Below are 14087 nucleotides of genomic sequence, written 5' to 3'. Positions count from 1 at the left end.
AGCCAGGTGAGGCAGCTCTGCTGTTTGGGAGCAACTCAGCAGGTAATTAGCTAATTAGTGGCCACAGATGTAGGCAAACAGCTGCGCCTGGGTGAACAGGGCTGAACAAGGGAGGAGGCACAGCACCTGAGCTGTCCCGCAGGGACCTCACTGTGTCCTGGAGAGTCCCGCTGTGCCCGGCATCACACAGAGCAACACCCCAAACACAGGCAAAGCTGTTGCTGCTGAGGTCAGGGATTTATTTACAGGTGAAGGGAAGCTCTCACTCAGCTCCATGCGAGGAGCCGGAAGACACAAACCAAAAAAGAACAGAGGTGTTCATCTCTGAACAGAAACTGCCACGCACCCCGGAGCGTCCGGTTACCTCCGAGGGCGCCCCGATGTCATCTCTCCTCCTTTTCCTCAAGGAGGAACAGAAACCACGATTTCAGTGCCTGCACCACGCAGCACAGAGCTGAGTTCTGTGGGCAGCCGTTCCCATCCCATCAGTACTCATCCAACGTGTCAGCCCTGGGCACCACCAGGCCACGTTCCTTCAACGCCTGCACCTTCAGCTTCTCTGATTCCTGCTTGGCCTGCAGCTCCACTCGCTGCTCCTCCAGGATCTCCTCGATGGATACCTGCTGCAGCAGCGTGTCGCTCTCTTTTTCCAGGTCCTGCAAGCAAGGAGTTGTGTTAGCAGAGCTGCAGGCTGTGGGGCTGCAGGGCACGGGGCTCACTCACGATCTCCCCCAGCAGCACCACGTTCTCTCCTCTCACGACAAAGATCCCTCGAGGGATGTCTCCATATTTCTTGCCCACGTGAATGCGCTCCACGGTTTGATGCAGCACCAGATTTGCTGTGGCAATTAAAAAAAAAAAACAAAGAAAAGCCCCATTTTTTTAATTGCTTTTTCACCAAACAGAGCACCTCACCTGAATCAAACCACGGCCCAAAGCATGGGGAGCAGCTCCTGGACTGCATGACCACGCACCCCATATGTTGAGCACCCTCTAAACCCCACCATCCCCAAAGCCTGCAGCCCTTCCAGCCCCAAAACGGGACCCCAAAACAGCCCCAACCCAGGGCTGATGAAGGCATCCCCGGTGCTGTGGGGTGCGGGGCAAGGATTGAGAGGCTCAGCCATAGGCACAAGTGCTGTCCCCAGGCACTGAGGGGGAAGGATGTGCTCAGACGGTGCCGCCCCGAGGTGAGATCATAACTCGGGATGGAGGGGGATCGTAAACTGCGCTCCTATCGCTATGCACGGCCACGTGGGTTCCATCAGAGCTCCGCTCCCGGTGCTGCTCCCCTCCCTCCCCCCCTCCCGCAACGTACCGAACTGATCGATGCTGCGTAGGAAGCCGATCAGCGTCCGACCGTCCCGCAGCAGGACCAGGTGTTTCTCTGCGGGAAACCGGGAAGGGATCAACCCAGGGAACGAACGGTAAAACCGCGCCCCCGACAGTTTTACCCTTCGCTCCCTGCAGTACAACGGAACCGCGGTCGCACTCACTGTCGATGTCCTGGATGAGGCTGGCCGTACCCGGCATGTAGTTCATGGTGGCGGAAGCGCCGCCGCGCACCGCGGAACCGCCCCGCACCGGGCGGATAAAGGCGGCGCTGAAAAGTGCTCTGCCCCTTTAAAAACAGCGCCGGTACTGCGCGCAGAACGGCCTCCCATTGGTTGAGCCCCGGGGTCCTCGCATCCTATTGGTCGCTTCTTGGGGGCTTTCCATCCATTCGTCGCGCTGCGGGGCTGTCTCGGCCGTGCCGGGAGGCAGACATGGAGCCCCGCGGCCGTACCGCGCCCTGGGGCCCGGCGGGCGGGCAGGTAAGGACGGGTGGAGCCGAGTACGGCCCGTTACACCGCTGCTCGGGTTGAGCGCACCGCGTAACGGCGTTTTCCCTACAGGAGCCGCCGGGTCCCGGCTATTGGAACCCCGCGCAGCCCCGAGCGTTCGGCTTCAGGCGTTTTCCCGGCGGAGCGGACGCGCAGGAGCGGCAGGTCGGTATGCGGGGCGGGGGGTTGCGGGTGCAGTTCCACTTCCCTCCCGTTCTGCTCCGTCCCGAACCGAGCTGCGCGTTGTTTCCATGCCGTGGGATGCGCATCGAAGGCTGCTGTGCCATAAAACCCCGCCGCTTGCGATGCAGTCACCCTTCATACAAACGTTTCAAAGCCCCGATTTCATGCGGTGGCTGCAGCTCGGCGCTGGAATCCCTGCAGCTCGGGTTTGGGGGTTGGAAAATCTCACCTCCTCGCGTCGTTTGTAGCTTGGAAAAGAACTTTCCTGGGGTGTTTCTCCCCCCCATCAGCCACACTCAGGGACTGACAGAACCCAACTAAACCTCCTAATGTGCATCCCAACACGTTTTCCCTCCGTTTTCTCCCTTTTCTCCTTCCCAGGGCATGGATTCTCCCTACACCAACGGATCCTACACCGCCCCGTACCCTCCGGCCGCTCCGCATTACACAGCACTGCCACAGACACGAACCTACAGCTGCTCGGGGCCATCCTACAGCACTGACAGCACAGCCCCGTACCGACCCCCCCCTCCTGCCCCTCCGTGGGGCTGTGGCACACAGGACTGCCCTGCAGAGGGCTGCTCACAGCGCAGGCAGCAGCCTGCTGGATACTCCCCACCTCAGGTGAGACACCATGAGACACCACTGTGCAGCATTTGGGGTTTGCATGGCACAGCTCCCGCGCTGCCCCACAGAGGAAGAACCTGCAGTGCACACCTCTGTGGGGTCCAAATGGTTTCTGAACCCAACCGGTTCGCTCTGCGAGCTCTTGTAAAAACTTGGACTTGCCCCTTTCTGCAGGGAGCTCTGAGGTCGTGGGCTGTAGAACAGAAAGCAGACAGCAATCCCAGTGCTGGGGTTCTTCCCAGAGCTGTCTGGCACAGAATAGTGGTGCTGGGAGTGACTTGGGATTAACGCCTGTCCCCCTTCTCCCCGCAGACCCCAGGGATGCCTGTTCCACAATATCCGTATGGAGACCACAGCCCCGGGGCCAACCCACAGCCCAGGGCACAGGAGGAGGCTTGGGTTCCCCCCACCTATGGGGTGCAGCCACAGTATGCATGGCCCACAGCTCCAGCACATGGGAACCAATTCCTCACCGAATCACAACCGCCCTGGACTGGCAGTGGGGCTGCATCTCATCCTCCTGCGTGGGACTCAAAGGTACAGTGATGCTCTGATGGTTTTGACACACAGGTTCTGGTTGCAACCAGAGCTCAGATCGTGCTGCCTTTCCCAAAACACGCACGCAGCTCCTCAGTGCTCCTTTCTACAAGCAGAGTCGGCTCCCAGGAGGCAGAAACAAAGCAGCAGTTCTGAGTACTGCCAGCAAAATCTCAGGACTGTAATTCCAGAAAGCACTGATAGCAGACCTTGAGGGGCAGGTCTTGAAGTGGGGTGGATCTCATCTAAAGCCTCTGTAACGCAGATTTTGGGTTTTTTTCTCCTCTGATTGTAGGAATCTGCTTACGACAAACCCGAGCAAAGTGCAAACCAACACAGCTACTATTCTGAGGGCAATCACCAGCACTCTGGGACAGTGAATGACCACAAACCACCCACTCTGCTCAATGCCAAGTCCTCTCCATCCAACCCCAAGGTGCAGTACAGCGCACAGCCTCAATTGTACAACAGCACAACGCGGAGGCAGTTGGCTGGAAACCAGGAGGCAGGCTGCAAAGCTGGCAACCACACTTCAATGAATTCTGCAGCCATCCAGCCAGAGATTCAGAGAATCCTGCACGTCACAGAGCAGGCTGAACAACTGGAACAAGAGGTGGATGAATTTGTAGGAAAAAAGACAGATAAATCCTACCGGCTTCTGGAGGAGATGCTGACCAAGCTGCTGTTAGAACTGGATTCCATTGAGACTGGTGGGCAGGACGGCGTCCGGCAGGCCAGGAAGGAAGCTGTCCACAGAATTCAGGCCATACTGGAAAAGCTGGAAAGGAAGGGATTGTGAAAGCGTATCAGCCACAACGCAGCCTGTTGTGGAGGTTCCAAAGAGTTTTTCCACATCTCAGCTCTTTCTGCTAAGCACTACTGACAATGAAAAAGCAATAAATCCTGATTGAAAAGAAAAAGAAAACAACCAACCCAAACCCACAGGAAAGCCCAGCCCCAACCAACAGCTCAGCAGTGGACCAATTAAGAGAGGATGAAAGCAGCAAATTGAGTTGTTTGTTCTGGGATGTGAAGAAGCAGCACCAACCTGAGGTGCTCAGCGCTGTGGGGCTCTCTGGAGGTCAGCATCCTTCCCTCAGCAAGAAGAAAATTCACTGCACAAAGTTCCCCAAACCAGGCCCAATCCACGGTGCTGCAGCACTCGTCACATTTGTCACCGTGCAGCCGTAAATGAAGGCTCTTGGTTGTCCATCACTGCTTTCAGCCTCAGATCCCTCGCTGCTGTGTGTCACCCCAGGGTTCTTTTTGTTTCCAGTGCGTTCCTGTAGCTCTGCTGCTGCTGATGATGATGTGCTGCAGACAGCAGCTGGTGTGAAGCTGTCCTGTGATGCCACGTGGATGTGGGAACACAGCCTGGAACTGTGAATTCTTCACCTGGAAAACAGAGAGGTGCAGGCAGAGCCGTGCAGCAGCGCAGCCCTGGTCAATGGGAGGTGCAGAAATGCTTTTCAGGTCGCGTGGGTCGAATCCACTTTTTAATTACTGTTAATCTTCTGGTTACAACACGTTAAGCGAATCATTGCTGTGTGTAATGAGATAATAAACCCTGATGACTTTTAAATGTTATTTTGTAATTCAGTTTCTCAAAGTCTCCTCGTTTGGTTTTGGTTTTTTTCTTCTTCTTTTAAAGGGAAGTTTTGTGCAGTTTGCTCAGCTTAGAGCTGCCCTGCAGGCAGAGCCCAGCCAGGCTGCAGCAATAGGTGGAGTTTAGGGATGAATGTGGCACATGGAGCCCTCGTTGGGTGCTGCTGGGGGGCTCTGAGTGCTGCAGCCCCACTGCAGGACTGCTGGCTGCTGTTTAGGGATTTACTCTTGGCTGCCACCCTCAGGGCAGCTTGCAGGGCAGTGATGGAGAGCACGCATGGATTGACCTTTGCAGCTCTTTGGATGTGGCTGAGGTCACAGGTAGCAGTCAGACGCACACTGAGGCATCCCTGGGGGGTGGGAAGGAGCTGGAATTGCCAAGGAATTACCAAAGCCAATTTCTTCCTCCGTTACCCCGCTTGTTTTCTATCAGACCAGCACAGCTGTTGGCACAAAGCTTCTCATTCCTTTTGGGTAGGATCTCAACGAGGACTGGAATTTGCTCTTGCAAAAGCTGGTCTGTGTGAGTCACGCTGCAGCCAAGGGGAGCAGATGTGAGATGGCTGCAGTCGGCCCTACAGCATCCCCTGTTGTCTGTTGTGTGAGCATCACCAGGTCCAAATGCCACAAGGGGCTGACAGTGCTGCTGCTTCCACGGGCAGTCCCTGCTTCCAGGGCTGTGAAGGCAGAAGATTTGGTCGCTTTAGAATCTGAGGAGCTGATTGAAACTATTTTCTGACATTTGTTTCATTTCCAGCAGCCGGGATCACACCGGGAACAAACCCACATCATCTCCTTGCACCCTCTTTGCTCCAAGGCTCGCTGTCAGATAAAGAGGTCGGTGGGTTCTAGCCGTGCAGGGAGACACGTGGAGCAGCCCCGGTTACCTTGGAGCGGTGACACCGCAATGCGGGCAGGCAGAGCAGAAGAGCTGCGCACAAACTGCCGCGTCGGCAGCGCTCCGTGGGTCGGGGCAAAGGTTTTCTTCTGCAGCGATGTGGTAGGAAAGGTATCTGATACCTGACTGTAGGAAAAGCTGTGCCGTGTGTACACGGTACTGGGGGGCACGGGGGGCTCTTTTGGGGCGTTTTAGTGTCAAACTCATCCAGGTAACGAATTCCTTTGCAATGCTTCCTCTTCCGGCGCTGAGCCTCCGCTGCGGGAAGGGTTGGCTGAGGGTGGGGAAGGGAGTGATGGTAAGCTGCTCAAAAAGCACGACGGGCACGGCGGCGTCCCCGGCCGCGGGAGAACCCCGCAGTGACCGCAGCCCCGAACCGCGGTCGCGCATCCGGCTCAGGGCTGTAATTAATTAACGCCGGCCTTTAATTAACGCCGGCCTCGCAATCGGGCGAGGCGTTATCGCGGCCCCCGCGGGGTGAAACGGCCGCCGTATCCACGCGTGTGCGGGGTGCACCGCCCCGATCCCCGCCCGGCCCCACGAGCAGGCGCAACGCGGAACGGAGGCAGCGCCGGGGGCGGGGAGGAGAAGCGCCGCCCCGAGCGGGCGGAGAACGGAGCGGAGCGAGGAGCCGGGCTGAGAGCGGGGCCGGGAAGCAGCGCCGTGCCGCCGCTCGGGCCGGGGAGCCGCGCGGTGCGGGAGCGGCGGACGCACCCGACGTGCGTGAACGGCCAGCGTCGGTGCGTCCGTCATTGAGAGCGGAGGGAAACGCGGTGGGGAAGCGGAGTGCGGCCTCCCGTTGCGGAGTGCGTGAGGGTGGGCGTAGAGATCCGCGGCTCCGTCCATCTGTCCGTCCTTTCCTTTTGTCCAGGAGCGTCATGTCTGCTCAGGAGCAAAATCCGACGGTGCCCTCGCGGATCGCTGCCGAAGCTGCGGAGTGGGACGCGGGGAATGGGTACGAAGCGGTCGCTCCGCATTGGTTTTACTGCAAGGTGACCGGCGGGAGGGAACGGTGGCTGCCGTTCAGCGTTCAGGACTCGGAGCGGCTGGAAGAGGCTCACGGTGCAGGTAAGGGAGCCGTCCGCAGCCCCGGCTGCCTCCATCGCAGCCTGAGTGCAGCCAATGCGATCCGACACTGTGACGGTGCTGCAGCCATTGCCTTCAGCTGTCAGGGCTGTGCTTCGATAGCTTCCTGCTGTAAACACCTCATCCCCTGCATGCGTGATGGGGAACCGGCCTGGTGAGGTCGATGGGAAGCATCAGGTGCGTGCCCGAGGGAAGCAGGGTGGTGATGCACGGGGAAAGCCCACAGCTCCTGCCTGGGTTGCCACATTCCCCCTTTGGAATTTGTAATTGAGACTTGTGTTTGGTGGCAGCGCATCCAGTGCTGGAGCTGTAAGTGAACGGACAGTGAGGATGGAGGAGGGAATGTAAGGTCCGGCCTCGTTAATTTAGCACGTGCTGTTAATTATACACCTTTGTGTTGCGAAGCACCTTTGAAAGGGGGGACAAAAACATGAGCAGGAGGGCAGAAATGGCAGCAGGGAGATCTGTCCGAGGAGACACTGCTGCTTCACAGCACGGGCAGTGGGGGCTGTGCTGGGATCTGAGCAGAGCTCTGGGTTCTGGAGGGGAACGCTTTGAACGCGGAGATCTGCAGCCCTCCAGGATGCCAGGGCCACAATTTCACACGTTGCCACCTCAGCCCAGGCAGGGAGAGCCCCTGAAAGGCTGTGCCCAAAGCTGGAAGGGAGGTGGCTGCTTACAGCTGAGTGCTTTCCTCTCACCTGCTGCCCCGGGGATGTTTGGGCATCTCCCCGCAGGCTGTAAGGGCAGCACTGGTGGTTGCTGCTGCTGCTGCTCTTTCATGGTGTGAACCCGCAGAGCTGCTGCAGTCTCCTGCCTCTGGTTCAGCACACAGCTCAACTTTTTGGCCCTCACACGATTCATTGTGGTCTTCAGGGAAGGATAAAGGAGACGTGGTGGTGCCGACGTCGGGCGGGAGGTACGACGTGCACCTGAAGCAGAGGCAGCGCCTGGCAGTGTTCTGGGAGGAGGAGGTGTCCGAGGTGCGCCGCTGCACCTGGTTCTACAAAGGGGACAAGGATAACAAATACGTCCCCTACTCGGAGAGCTTCAGCCAGGAACTGGAGGTAAACACATCCCGGGAGCACACAGCTCACCAACAAGCTCTGCTTCTCCCTGCCAAATGCTGCCCTGACATCCCAAACTCCATCTGCGCTGCTGTTGCACCTGAGGACACGAACTCACAACAGGCTTTGGCGTTTTCACGGCTGATTAACATAACTAAATACTCCTCTGCTTCCCCTTCCTCCCCATTCCCAGAGCGTTCTGCTCAATGCCCGGTTGTTCTTTGCCAGCCATGCAGCTCTGGCCCATCCTGCAGCCTCTCCCTGCTGTCTTTGTTCTGTGTTTCCCCCTGACCCTGCCTGGTACCACAATTCGGTTCTTGCTGTCGTAGCACAGCCACCCTCACTCTGCTCACAGCTTTGTAAATGCAAGAAACAGTTCTTCCTGCTGCAGGGACCCACAGAATGCTTGCTGGTCCCTGCTGTAAAGGCTGGGGGCTTTCTCTGCTGTGATTACAGTCATCTGTATCCTAATGTATCAAAATACATGGCTCTGGTGGGGAAGCTTTCTGCTTCTATTCACAACAGTGGCTTTTTGGAAACTTTAGCAGGCGATACACAGAGAATCCTGCGGCCTCACCAGTTTGGGCCTGGATGATTTCTATGCCTCTTTCACAAAGCAGCACTTGAAATGGGTGGGAAAGGTCTCAAGTGGTTGAATATTCATAGGAATGCCCTCAGCTGACTCAGAGAGGACGTTCTCTTCCTCAGGAAGCGTACATGATTGCTGTAACCTTGGATGAGTGGAAGAAGAAGTTGGAATCCCCAAGCAGAGAAGTCATCATTTTGCACAACCCCAAGGTGAGCAGAGCCTGGTGGCCGGGCAGGGACAGCCTTTGGCCATCAGTGCCACTTGCCAGCCTTCCTGGGAGCCCGGTGATGCTCTTGGCTCCAGCACCCAGTGCAGCACAGTGATCAGCCCTCCTTGCTCACAGCTGATGGTTCACTACCACCCCGTTGCCACCTCCGACGACTGGGGCTCAACTCCTACAGAACAAGGGCGACCAAGGACTGTGAAGAGAGGAGTGGAGAACATCGCTGCTGAGATCCCCAACGGTGAGCGTGGGGTAAACTTGGAGCCTCCCTTACAGTTATCCAAAGCATGAAGGGAGCACAGCTCTCAGCTCCAGGCTGGTGGCTGCCTGCTGCTCGCCCTTTCCCTGCTCTGCAGCCGTGACCCAGCTCTGCGAGCTAACCTGGCAGTGAGGACAGGCACGTCTTCCTGTCTAACCCCTTCATTTTCCACTTGGGAAAGTACTTATGCAAACCAAAGTGTGTGGGAAGTAGAGAACAGAATGTTGCCCCACCTGGTGCCCGTCAGAGCTGCAGGTGGGGTCACTGGGTCAGTTCCTTTCCGAGCCTCGGTCTCTAGGGCTGAGCTCCGACCTCTTTCTACCCTCAGGAGAACCTCTGCAGATTGACCACCTGGTTTTTGTGGTGCATGGCATCGGCCCGGCCTGTGACATCCGCTTCAGGAGCATCGTGCAGTGCGGTAGGTGTGGAGCCAGGCAGGGCTGCTGCTCCCATCCACAGGCTGCTTTGAGCTGAGGGTAAAGCCTTGGACAATGAGAAACGCTGTCAGAGCGCAATTCAAAGCATCCTGGCGCTCAGCTGGGCTGGCTGCGTGGCCCGATTTGCTGACTGCAGTGGGGAGAGTGAATCAATGCTCACTAAGCCATGAAATCCCACTGTCTGGAAAGGTTTGGGCAACTGCTTTTCATCGTCGCATTCTGCTGCTGCTCCAAAATGGGTGTTTTTTCACACTGGATGTGGGTTTTCCAGCTGTCTAAACCTGCTAAGCTATGACACAGGAACTGATTACATCTGCTCAAATGCAGTCTGTTCTTCCATACGTTCATCTAGCACAACTGTTTCCACGGCTGCCCAATTAAAATCATGGAAATCAATCTCTCCCCCTTCTCAAAACAGAGTGATCTGTTCTCCCTCAGGCTTCCCCTTGTAAAATAGGCATCTTCACAACATTTGTTCTTCCCTTTACGTTCCTAAGAGTGCTTTTCTTGCCCCGTGTGCCGTCTTAAAGCATTGCACATGGGGCAGGAGGCTTGTCACAGATGGGGCAGCAGAATCCAGTAAACACACATGTAAGGACATGGAGCTTCCCTTGAGCTTGTAGTTAAAGATTCAAGGTCTTAGGGTGGCAGCAGCAGATTAAAGACCCTGCTGGGATTTCCCCCGGTAATGATCTTTTCTTTTATCTTATTAAGCGTTGTTGATGCACAAGCCTTGCCCTGCAGCCCTGCTGCTTTGCTAAGAGTTCATGCCTTGTTTTCCAGTCAACGACTTCAGGAGCGTTTCCCTGAGCATGCTGCAAGCACACTTCAGGAAGGCACAGGAGCAGCAGCAGATCGGCCGGGTGGAATTCCTGCCTGTCAATTGGCACAGCTCCCTGCACTCCACCGGTGTGGACGTGTGAGTGCCCACAGCCCTGGGAGGCTGCTGCCTTCTCTTGGCTTCCATTGGGAGGAAGGGGCTCTGACACTCCTCTACGGGGGCTCCTGGGCGTTGTGCTTTGGCCTCCAATGAAGGATTGCAATATCAGGATGGCAGCAGGCCTCCTCTGAACTCAAGCTTTGCCTTAGAGATGTGGGAGGGCTCACGGGCACCTCTGACTGCAGTTTCCTCTGCTCTTTTTTTGCCCCCACAGGGATCTGGAGCGAATCACTTTGCCGAGCATCAGCCGCCTGCGTCACTTCATCAACGACACCATCCTGGATGCTTTCTTCTACAACAGCTCCACTTATTGCCAGACCATCCTGGACACGGTGGCCTCAGAAATGAACCGCCTCTACCTCCTCTTCCTGCAGAGGAACCCAGACTTTAAAGGGGGGGTTTCCATTGCAGGTCACAGCTTGGGTAAGTCCCACAGATATCCCTGTCGTGTTGAGCAGGGACTGTCCTGATCCTCAGGCTTTTCCCTTAGGAGCCAATGATGCTCTGTCCTGGGTTTTAGGGTCCCTCATTTTGTTTGATCTCCTGACGAACCAGAAGGCTGCTCCCGAGGATGAGCACAGCAGGGAGGTACGAGCTCTGCAGCTGAGTACAGGCGTTCCCATGCACCATGCATGGCAGTGGGGAAGGTAGAGAAGTTCTGAAATGCACCAAGAGAAAAAAGCACAATCCCTGTGGGCTTCGTTTGCAGGGATCCGAGGTAACTTCAAGCAGCAGGGGTGCTGAGGAAGTAAAAGAAATCCTCCAGAAGTTGGATCTGTCTGAGTACTGCCCTGCTTTTGAGAAGGAGAAAATAGATGGGGAAGCGCTGGTGAGCAGCTCCGTTGTTTTGCTGTCTTTGTGTTTCTTTGTTTTACTTTCCAGTCCTCCCCACCTGGGTGCATCTTCCCAATACTGAATCACCTGCACACAAAATGTCTCTTAGCACAGCAGGAGCAGAAGGACAAAGAACAAAGGTCTGACTGCACAGGAGCAGAGCGGCGCGTGCTGATATCTGCACTGCTTACTTTCTAGCTCTTGTGCGGAGAGAAAAACCTTGAAGAAATGGGAATTCCCTTAGGACCACGAATGAAGCTCCTCCATTACATCAGCTCCAGGAGGGAGATGCAGGTATGGCTTCTGCACGGCTCAGTCTCCTCCTTCCCAGCCACATCACTCAGCTCAGACTCGTGCAGGGTCCCCATGCAGCCTGCAGGACCTGCCCTCACCAGGGCTCCTCTGTGTTGTGCAGGGCACCAAAGAACACAGCGCTGCCAGGCAGCACAGCACCACTGCCAGCAGGGATGGCCCATACCCAGACATCAGCCTGGGGCAGGTAACAGCTGAGCTGGGAGCAGTGGGACCACAGCAGCACGGAACGTGTCTCATGAAACAAAAACCCAACCCTCCCTTCTCTCTGTAGGTCTCTGCCAACTACCCTCAGCTGCTCTACAAGCCCGCCATCTTCTTTGCCTTTGGGTCTCCCATTGGGATGTTCCTCACGGTGCGAGGGGTGAAGCGAATCAACCCGGATTACAGCCTGCCCACCTGCAAGGGCTTCTTCAACATCTTCCACCCCGTAGGTATAAGAGCTGCAGCCCTCCGGTGCGAGGCACAGCGCTCAGCCCACGCTCACTGCTCTCCCCACAGTTCGACCCGGTGGCATACAGGATTGAGCCCATGATTGTCCCAGATCTGGAATTTGAGCCCATGCTGCTCCCACACCACAAAGGCAGGAAGAGGATGCACCTCGGTAAGGAGCACGGCCACCCCTCGCCCCAGCCCAAAGCCACGGCCTCGTGCCTGAGAGCAGCCCCTTGCCTTTGCAGAGCTGAAAGAAGGGCTGACGCGTATGAGCGTGGATCTGAAGAACAACCTGCTGGGGTCCCTGCGGGTGGCCTGGCAGTCCTTCACCCGCGCCCCGCTGGCAGCTGTGGAAGGAACAAGCAGTGAGGGGGAGGCAGAGACGGAGGCGAGCGCAGAGAAGCAGCCAGGTCAGTGAGCACAGGGCTGGAGGAGCACCAGGCAGCGCTTTGCTGTGTGCTGCTGCTGAGACAAACTGCTGTTCCTTCCTCCAGATCCAAAGCCGGAGGAGGCCCAGGCACCAGCAAAGGAGGATCCCTCCCTCATTAACGTGGGGAAGCTGAACGGGGGGAATCGCATTGACTACGTGCTGCAGGAAAAGCCCATTGAGAGCTTTAATGAGTATTTATTTGCACTGCAAGGGCATCTCTGCTACTGGTAAGCTCCTGCCTAACTGTCAAGCTTCAGATTCGTGTCTGCTGTAGGCAGAACGCTGCCATTCTTAACACCAAGGTGAGGAGAAGCATTGCCTGCTCACGCCTGTGTCCCCACCTCCAGGGAGTCAGAGGACACCGTTCTGCTGGTTCTGAAGGAGATCTACCAGACAATAGGTGTTACACTGGACCAGCCTTTGCCAGGAAGCCAATGACCACCCTTGCTGTTCAGCCACTTCTTGTAAGTCACCTTATGCCTACACTTCCAACCTTCCTAGGAGACCCCAGATGACATAAAGTCCATTGGAGGGAATAATGTTCCTTATTTACAGCACTGGTTGGGCTTTCCTTTGGCCTTTCAGCACACAGGGCTTCCTTCCTCTTTTATTGTGCACAAAAGCACGTCAAGACGCAAGATTTACTCCACTGTTCTCCCTTTGCTTTCTTAGATACAATTCAATTGAGTACTCACCAGGAAAGTTCAGATTTCTTCTCTGCCTTCCTCTCTCCTCTGCTGCCGTGCCCCGCATGCTGCTTCCCCAGTACTTGCTGCTGCCTGGAGATAAAGATGGTTTTCCTCCATTTTGGGTAGGAAAAAAACCAACCAACCAAAATCCACTTCTGCAAACACACACACAGCACTTACACTGTGACTCCCTGTGGCAACACGTGCTGTCAGCCCTGAACTTGTCTGCCCAGCTTGTAGGTTATCACAGGCTTTGCAGTACTGATGCAGACAGCTGCTTGGGCTAGGAAACGCGATACAAGGGCCTGATCCCAGCTGTGGGCTTAGCAAGGATACTCTTAGCTTGGGACCTTGAGAAATAAAAGCCTTAAACACACAGCATGGAGAGAGCAATAGCAGCCTTGAGCAAAGGAGATGCTGACTTCTCATGGGAGAAGGATGAGGCACTGCTCTCCTGCTGTAGCACTGGGCTGGAGTGCTGCAGCCTTTGGGAGGTGCAGATAAGGACCATTGCTCACGGCCACGTGCACAGCACCCCAGGAAAGCTTTACCTCCAGATCCAAACTGGATTGGAGAAAGCAGCTGCTCCAGGCACTGGGCCCTGTAGGGACAGCCCTCCTCTGCTCTGCAGGAGCACGCAGCAGTGCTGGGTTCAAAGTGGCCACAGGGATCTCATGCCCGTCAGGCTCCAGCCAGTGGTTTTGTTGGCAAGTACAGCAAATGCTGCCAGCGAAGGCAAAGCCCAGATCTGTTGGGTCTGAGCACTGCCTCAGTGACTCCACGGAAGAGATTCAAGCAGTCCAGCAAGCAGCACAGCCCACACCTTGCTGTTTTGTGTTAGCTCTCCTCCAAGGGCAACAGAGAGCCCCAGGTGATCAGTTCCCTGTGACCCAAACCACTGCCAGGCTGCAGCTGGAGCCTCAGAGCAGGCAGGGGGAAAACGTTTCAGTGGCATTAAGGTCACTGCAGCCTTTGGAAAGAGCCACATCCCTCCTGCTGACTTCTGCCCTGCATGGGGTGACAAGCCTTGTTTCCATAGCATCCATTTGTTTGTCCTCTGTTGTATTTCATTATTTGCACTATTCAAAAGGTGTTGTTTGCAGCCTCCAACCT

The 14087-nt window shown here is 56.1% G+C and overlaps 3 protein-coding genes across 3 annotated transcripts; 2 read left to right on the top strand and 1 right to left on the bottom strand.

Moving 5' to 3' along the window:
* Nucleotides 1-401: 401 nt before the first annotated feature.
* Nucleotides 402-1542, bottom strand: LSM1 (LSM1 homolog, mRNA degradation associated; the record flags this gene model as incomplete). The annotated part of the gene is made up of 4 exons (XM_079547465.1): nucleotides 402-656; nucleotides 724-839; nucleotides 1319-1387; nucleotides 1497-1542. The coding sequence occupies 4 exons, from the start codon at nucleotides 1540-1542 to the stop codon at nucleotides 486-488; spliced, it is 402 nt and encodes a 133-aa protein (XP_079403591.1). The 3' UTR covers nucleotides 402-485.
* A 224-nt stretch (nucleotides 1543-1766) lies between these two features.
* BAG4 (BAG cochaperone 4) lies at nucleotides 1767-3969 on the top strand (the record flags this gene model as incomplete). The annotated part of the gene is made up of 5 exons (XM_079547351.1): nucleotides 1767-1814; nucleotides 1896-1988; nucleotides 2388-2630; nucleotides 2946-3170; nucleotides 3466-3969. 5 exons carry the CDS (start codon nucleotides 1767-1769, stop codon nucleotides 3967-3969), a joined length of 1113 nt encoding a protein of 370 aa, XP_079403477.1.
* A 1365-nt stretch (nucleotides 3970-5334) lies between these two features.
* Nucleotides 5335-12723, top strand: DDHD2 (DDHD domain containing 2; the record flags this gene model as incomplete). The annotated part of the gene is given in 19 exon segments (XM_079547518.1): nucleotides 5335-5376; nucleotides 5533-5688; nucleotides 5690-5775; nucleotides 6545-6741; nucleotides 7636-7826; nucleotides 8535-8624; nucleotides 8759-8879; nucleotides 9226-9315; nucleotides 10118-10253; nucleotides 10489-10697; nucleotides 10795-10862; nucleotides 10984-11103; nucleotides 11307-11402; nucleotides 11524-11607; nucleotides 11695-11850; nucleotides 11922-12024; nucleotides 12101-12265; nucleotides 12350-12512; nucleotides 12633-12723. Coding segments are annotated over 19 exon segments (2364 nt in total).
* Between the last annotated feature and the right edge of the window lie 1364 nt (nucleotides 12724-14087).

The sequence above is a fragment of the Tetrao urogallus genome (genome assembly GCF_951394365.1).
Source record: "Tetrao urogallus genome assembly, chromosome: 27".
In the NCBI taxonomy this organism is placed as follows: Eukaryota; Metazoa; Chordata; class Aves; order Galliformes; family Phasianidae; genus Tetrao; species Tetrao urogallus.
Note: the sequence above shows the minus strand (reverse complement) of the source record. Positions and strands in the feature narration are given on the sequence as shown.